Genomic DNA, 7,756 nt, shown 5'->3' on the forward strand with positions numbered 1-7,756 from the left:
TGGGGCCCCTCGCCCAACTGACTTGTGGGGGTCCCTGTTGGCTGTTGGCCTTAGTGCAGCAGCACATTTGTTTGTCCAGAGTAAGGATTAGATCATGTCAAGTTTGTAAATGAATGTGTGCACTGGAGCATGCTCCTCATGCCCATGCAGGTATATGAGCATGTTTGCTTGCACATGTGCATGGCCTTCAAAGACCTAACTATACAGATCAATCTTTGGGATTCCGTTGCAGATAAGAGCTCACATAGCTCCTTTGGTAACTAAGAAGCAAGGGAACGATTGATGTCCGCAGAACATTTTAATATTTGTGTCTGCCACCACCATTGGCATAACATATTACAAACCCTGGTCTTGTATCCCTGAATGGCCAAATTAATGACGGGGGGCAAATAACCCCTGTGGGCATTGGTCCTGAGGATGACAGTAACTATTGATGTCTAGCAGTATTTTAATATTTGTGTCTGCCACCACCATAGCTATATTATATTACCAACCCTGGCCAGTTTCCCGCCTTGCATCCCTGAACGACCACATTTATGGCGGGGGGATACAACCACTGTGCTTGTTGGTCCTGAGGATGTCGGTTGCTTCATACTGTGACATACACAAAAGCAGTATTTTTGTAGCTTTTTAGCCTTCGTGTTACAATGTGCTTCACACACCTATTATAACTGGCGTATGTATACGTCCTTCCCCTTTGATCCCTTGGAATTCCACTCCTTTGCCCACCAGAGGGGCTTTGCGTTGCTTTACAGACGTACCCTATGTGTCAAAGGGCTATTTGTTTTATTGTAGCGTGTTAAAACGAATTATGGTGGCTAGACTGGGATATAATCAATTTCTCAATAAAATAAATCCTTTACCTTCTCTCAAGCCTTTGCCTTTAACCTATTAAATCTGCTGCAGTTTTTAACTGTTTGCTTTGTGGGAGTCTTTGATGTAAGACCCCCATAGTTTTATAGTGAGCAGACCTGGTGCTATCTAAATGGCTTATTACACTGGCCGACTATTGTCTGTGGGGAGCAGCTCTGCTTTTTCCACTTTCTCACTTGCAAATTAAAAAAGAAAAAAAAATTGCTTTTGTCTTCCTTAAAGTTATTTGTTTCTTAACTTCAGGCTGTACTTACCAAGATGTAATGCAACCAGGCTGATGGCTTCTAATATCCTCGATTGTAAGCTCTTCGGGGCAGGGTCCTCTACTCCTCCCTATTTGCAACCCCTATTCAATGTACAGCGCTGCGTAATATGTTGGCGCTATAAAAATCCTGTTTAATATTAATAATATCCATGTTCCTTTTTTATTGGTAAGTCAAATATAATATTGAAATGGTTTTTATACTGCTTGACCCTACTAGAGATTTTGTCAGCTGATAGCTTTCTTATTTCTAAGAACTACAGAACTACTATGGAAAAGATGGCGATCTCTATAGTGACAACCCTGCTTCTCCATTGATACCAAAAGGCAAGTCAGCGTTGTCACCTTATGTGTAAATACAGCAACCTAAAAAACGCAGCCACATTCATAGGCTTATACCCTTTTTATTTGGATTTTGAGTTGTATCAAGCATTGTTTCCATCATACCACCTGGTACAATTTCTAAAACTTTTAAAGAACGTCCCTACCTAAATAAACTCCCATGATTCAACAGGAGAATCCCATTTATTTGTTCTATGTGCAGTCATTCAGTATGAATGGGGGCAGTGCACAGATTATTTTTACATGGTGGAAAACATTTTAATTGATTGTGATTAGCAAATTCATCTAATCCCCCTAATAATATAATAAGATAACTTTTGAAATTTGACAAGATCAAAGCATTGCACTTAGCATGGTGTTAATAATAATGATTTATGAGAATTATGCAATTATATTTTATATATATATATATATATATATAAATATATATATATATATATATATATATATATATATATATATTTAAAAATAGTAAAAAATCTTTATCCAAGCAAACATGTTAACAATGCCATTTCACTCATTAAGCCGAACACTCATATTGAATAAAGGACACCAAGAATTCGTATTTGAACCACTGTATATTTATTTTCTCCTAAATTGTCTTGCATGAGTGTGACTTCTCATTTAAACCACGTCACGTGAAAAGGAGCTTTCAAGTATAGCTGACCAAAGGTTTCTGCAATTATAACCACATTTGTTTTCCTTTTTTTTGCATTCTTTACTTGCAATTCTTACAAATAAATAAAGTATACACAGATAATCCAATCTGCTTTCTAAAATTCTACCCATAGTACAAAAAAAAAAAGATAACACTCTGTTATAAAACATTTATACTTTAGCTGTTAATTATATTTCTCATTTATTTTATTATAATAAAATACCTCAATAGATCTGCATATAAGTTTCAGATTACTGTTGTGGATCAGATTTACCATTGGCCGCTACAGGGTGGGAAAAAAAAAACATGTGGGGTGTAAGTACTGAAGAGGGGTTAAATTAAAGGAGCAGCGCGAGACAAGATTTGAAGTATGGTCCATATCTTATATACTACAAATACCCTCTGAAAATAAAATACAGCTAGCAACAGTAAAAGAGAAAAATTACATCAGTATTACATTAAAAAAAAATCTATTTATTTACAAAAGCTGGTGACTTGGATTTAGATTTCCCTTTTTTTTCTCTGTTTTGTTCTTATGTTTTTATTTATGTTAAAAAGCTATATTACATATAAAAATAAAACATCTGATTGGAGGTGCTTAGTTCCGGATGCTTTTATCAAGCTTTAAAAATAATATACATAGCAATAATACAATAATAATAATATGAATAATTATAGTTATCAACAGTGCAAGGTTGGGGAAGATAACACTTTCTATCATCTTAATACTTCATAAAACTGATTAATATCCCAACAGGAAAAAAAATATTAATTTATGGCAGTATTTCCTTTTATTCTTGTTTCGTCTGTCCCTGTCTGGCCTTTTTAAGAATACCTTATTCTGTAACTTTGTTGCAAGTACAGAAAGGGTTAAGGGAATCCACTCCCCCCCAGCTCCAAAGTTTTTTCTGCTGTCAACCAGCCACAAACTGTGGTTGTATTCACTATCCAGTTCCCCAGTGTCAATGGCAAAAAAAATAAAATAAAAGCACCAGGTTACTTGTCCTTCAGCAGTGCAAGGTTTAACCAGTGACCCATTCAGCCCTTAAGTCTCTTCACTGATGGGCAGTTAACAGGAGCACTTACACTCTGATAATATTGGATATTGGAAGGGGATCCAGGTGCAGAACCTTTGTCTTGACCAGCCTTGGCAGTGCCACCTCAAGAAAATTTTGGTGACGGACTTGTGGGGTCTACAATACATGCCCTCTGGCAAGGAGCAAGACTTTTCTGAAAAGCACTGTCCTTCCTTGATGAACCTTGGCCAAAACCTGACCCCTAAGTCCTTCCAAGTGTATAATACTGGGCAATAAGTATAAGCCCACAACCACTGTAAGAACTTTCTCCTGGCCTTCTTCCCCATCTTGATCCTTCCACCATAAGGAGCCTCACTCAGATCCATCTTCTTCAAATCCACCGGCAAAGCACCAAGGTTTTTCGTTTTTGTCAGTATATCATGGACGGACGTATTAACAAGACTGGGTAAAACCACCGCCATGAAATTGGGGTCAAAGTTGCTGCCAAGTTTCTTTCTCAATGTCCTCTCATCCAGATCCTGCTCCTTCGGGTCCTGCTCTGGGTCAGGTTGCTCAATGACAGGTAAGACAGGTAAATCTCCGCTGGGCGAGGGTCTGAACCTGAGAAACGGTTGGCAGGACCCCTGATGGTGAACTAAAACCAAACAGGAGCAAAGCAAAACCGCCTGAGGGAGATTAATCCTCTTCATGATGTTAAAACCCCCTTCAAAGGCGAACAAGGTTCTCCCACCCCCCTCCCACGTGGTTTTATAAAAATGACTTTTAGATGTTAAAAAGAAAAATATAAAGGTATAGTAATCCAGTAAAGGGGTCACAGTTAGGGTTAGCACATGGGTTTTAGGTAAATGTTTTTTTTTTCTTTTTTTTTCACTGCTTATATTCTCTCCTTGGCCTGTGTTGCAGAGTTTAGAAATAGATACAAAGTCCAGAGAAGATGCTTTAAATAGATCAGCAGTGTGTGACACACATACACAGATGGATATACTGTATCTGAAGCCTTGTGGAGCCAGGAAGTTTCTCACAGAGAAGTAGCAGTGTCTGTCACCACACAAGGAAGGCAAAGTTTTTTAATTTACCCCTTCCTCCAAGTTTTCAGGTGCCCCCTCCTCTCTTATTCCTGTGCAGGATATAAAAATTCACAGAGGAATAGGCCCCATCCCCATGGTGACATCCAGGACAACTTGTCTAGACTCTGCAATACAGTCTGCTCTGAGACAGGAGCCAATGGTTTAAAAATAATTAAAATTAATCCTTTCAATTGGGGAAAATTATAGGCAGAGCTGTAGGCTGGTAGCTTATCCAAAACATTGAGTTTCCAAGCGTCTCAAGTAAAAAAAAAAAAAATAGACATATATATATAATAAAATCCTGAAAATAAAAGTTACAAATCCTTAAAGTAAAAAGATTGAATTGCCCTTGTGATTTAGACAGTTCCAAAACCCCTGCAGACCTGCATAGGCAATAGACTTCATCCTCAAGGATGTCTTCGCTTTATCCCTCCTAATTTTCAGCCTTTTTCCAACTCTTGCATGGAGATTTATTCATCCAGGGATGAGAATTGGAGTTTTGTCACAATTCCTCTGGCTCCAGCCTTTGTATGGAGGGTAGCAAGTCCTCAAATGAAAAGAGAGCAGAGAGACAGCAAACACATGGAGCTGTGTGTGCAAGGGTTTTCTTTTCTTTTTCCTTTGAATGTTTTTTGGGTGCAAATTAGAGGTTTGCTTCTTGGGAGGCTGAACAAGCCCTCCCTTCTGTTTTACAATATATATGGGTGCAAAGATACTTTGTGGTATCACATTGCTAAAATGAATGTTATATCCAGATGTCCTTCACAGCTCATGGGCTACACCATTCTGCTGGTGGATGGCCTCAGGGGTCTTGTCCCTCTTTGCAATGACCAGATGGGAGCTTGTGAGCAGCAGGTTACAATGCAGAAGGTACCAGGGAAATGGGCAATAAGTGTGATGTCCTTGGTGATGCTTCTGCTTTGAGGTCCAATCTCCAAGGCAGGTGCTTTTCTGGGTCCTCTCTTCTGGACCTGCTTGCCTAGGCAGAGCTTGCAGTAGAATGACCCTCTTCTGGTGCTACTCACTCCTTAATGTGCTCTGCTCTCCACTCCAATGCAAGTTAAATATCTCCCCCTGATGGTGTGAATAGTTAGCTGACACTACCCACTGCAGTCACTCCCCCCAAACACACACTCTCACACACTCCCTGACAGCCTCTCCACAACATTCACCAACCTCCCCCCTCCTTTCCTAAATCCTAACCAATTGAGAGTGCTCCTGCTGGGTCCTAAACCTCCCCAGGATAGCTTTCCTTACCCCATATAGTCACTATGGAAAAAAAGTTTTATCATTCTTCTTTTTATTATTATTAATATTTTTATTAATAAAAATAAACAGGATTTATATAGCGCCAACATATTACGCAGCACTGTATTGTGATCTATCAAGGAACATAAGATGCCTTCAGCATAAAGGACCTGTTGATTATTAAGAACATGCAAAAAAGTTATATGCAAGTTAATAGGGTTTCAATATCCATGTTGGAAGATATAATACATTAGGTCAAATATTGCTTTCTAATAGACATCATAAGATAAAGAAATGAGATGGATTTATATGTGCCATAAGGAGCAGTTTGTGCAATTTTCATACCATAGCAAAATGAACCAGAATGTGTTCTATAGTATTATTCCTGAGCAACTTGAATACTATGCAAATCAAAATTTTTTTAAAAAACTTACAATACATTATAACAATTGTTGCATTTTGTGTGGAGATATAAACAAAGAATAGAACAAGCATTGCCATCTGTATATTCTTATCCAGGGATCTTCTCCAAGTTGTATGTTATAAATTGCTGTATTATGTAAGTATAATAATAATAATAATTAATACATTTATATACATCATACTAATAATATATAATAAGAATTACTTGTATTATTCTAAAAAACACAAATAAATAAATATAGCATAAATGACCATTTGTGGTCTTGCCGTTTCCTGCTAGATAATAAACTAATATGATGGGCACCCCATAGGTATAGCTATTAGTATAGCATATTATTAATAATATTAATATTATTATTATTAAACAGGATTTACATAGTGCCAACATATTACGCAGCACTGTACATTAAATAGGATTGCAAATGACAGACAGTGACACATAGTATAGCTGCCTTTGTATTGTGGAGGTGGAAGATGTTCTGTTCTGGATTGTACTAAAATATGAACCTTACACTTTCTATAATATGGCACATATACAAGGGTATGAAGCAAAATCTGCCCCACACTATATAGGTAGCTGCTGTGCCATTATACGGGTCAAAGGTTTCCTCTATCCCACAGCTGCATCACAAACATATTTAAAAAGTAGAATATAATAAATTTAAATTGTCATTACATTTCTTTTTGAATACTGTTCTTAAGTACCAGAACATATCATACCAGTTTTATGTAATCTAGGACAGGGAGGGTCAGCTTTCCATAAACTAATTAGAGCCTCTTTAGTCTAACACTGTGAACATGCTTTTTAGTATTGAACAACATATATTGATTGAATCCTGATTATAGTATGGCCAGGCAGCTTGGTGTAAAAGATGGACTGAGCAAGATTTTGGCAACTTTTGGCATATATGCAAAAGTACTATCTATGTAAATGTTTTCCTGGAGTTCCCTTTTAATTTGGTAATTTGATGTAACCTTTTCATTTATTGAATCTGATGTAGATCTCATTGACTGTCTCATTTGATGTATTGTTATATGTTTTTGGGTTTTGTGAAGGTTTCTTTGCTCTGGTACTATCCTATAGTGTGCAGTAGGTGGCGCTCATGTTACTGCTGACCATGTGCAGGATTTGACTGAGCATGGGATTTTGGGTGAGCATGGTATGATATGCTGAGGACCAGGAGCAATACAGCTCATATAATACCAGACACATAAGGACACTTGTGGCAGATTGACAAATAAATGCATCACCATCAGAATATTGTATGAACCTTTATAAAATGTTGATTTGGAGTCATACAGTTTAGGAAATCAGTACACTGTTAATTTTATTATAAATGAGCAGAATCTATCATTTTTAAAGGAAAGGTCAGCATGGGTAGATGAGAGAGGAGCATTTAACTGTACTCATAATATGAATTTATTGTGTATTTTTTATTAACATGTAAGTGAAATTTTGCTTTCTTTATATAGGGCAAAGTAACAAATGCTCTTCTGTACAGCTGCATATATGTAATCTCTTCTGGGCAGGGTCCTCTCCTCCTCCTGTGCCATTGTTTGTATCTGTCTGTCATTTGCACCCCTACTTTATGTACCACGCTGCATAATATGTTGGTGCTATATAAATAATGTTTATTATTATTAATAATATTAATAATAATAAAAATATTAATAATAAGGCTGGAAATACTTACCTATGCTGCTTCCAAAAGCAAATCTCCTGAATCCCCTGCAGCTCATTCTGGTTCCCCTGCTGACCTCCACATCACTACAGTATAGAATGGTGACATAGAGGTCAGTGGTGGTGCAATGCATGGAGCTGGTCTGTGATTGTCGGACCTCTGTA

The 7,756-nt window shown here is 37.4% G+C and overlaps 1 protein-coding gene across 1 annotated transcript; it reads right to left on the reverse strand.

The window, feature by feature from the left end:
* Window positions 1-2,053: 2,053 nt before the first annotated feature.
* On the reverse strand, window positions 2,054-5,297 carry LOC140335196 (noggin-2-like). The gene has a single exon (XM_072417647.1). The coding sequence runs from the start codon at window positions 3,859-3,861 to the stop codon at window positions 3,205-3,207; it is 657 nt and encodes a 218-aa protein (XP_072273748.1). The 5' UTR covers window positions 3,862-5,297; the 3' UTR covers window positions 2,054-3,204.
* Between the last annotated feature and the right edge of the window lie 2,459 nt (window positions 5,298-7,756).

Source organism: Pyxicephalus adspersus, chromosome 7 (assembly GCF_032062135.1).
Source record: "Pyxicephalus adspersus chromosome 7, UCB_Pads_2.0, whole genome shotgun sequence".
NCBI lineage: Eukaryota > Metazoa > Chordata > Amphibia > Anura > Pyxicephalidae > Pyxicephalus > Pyxicephalus adspersus.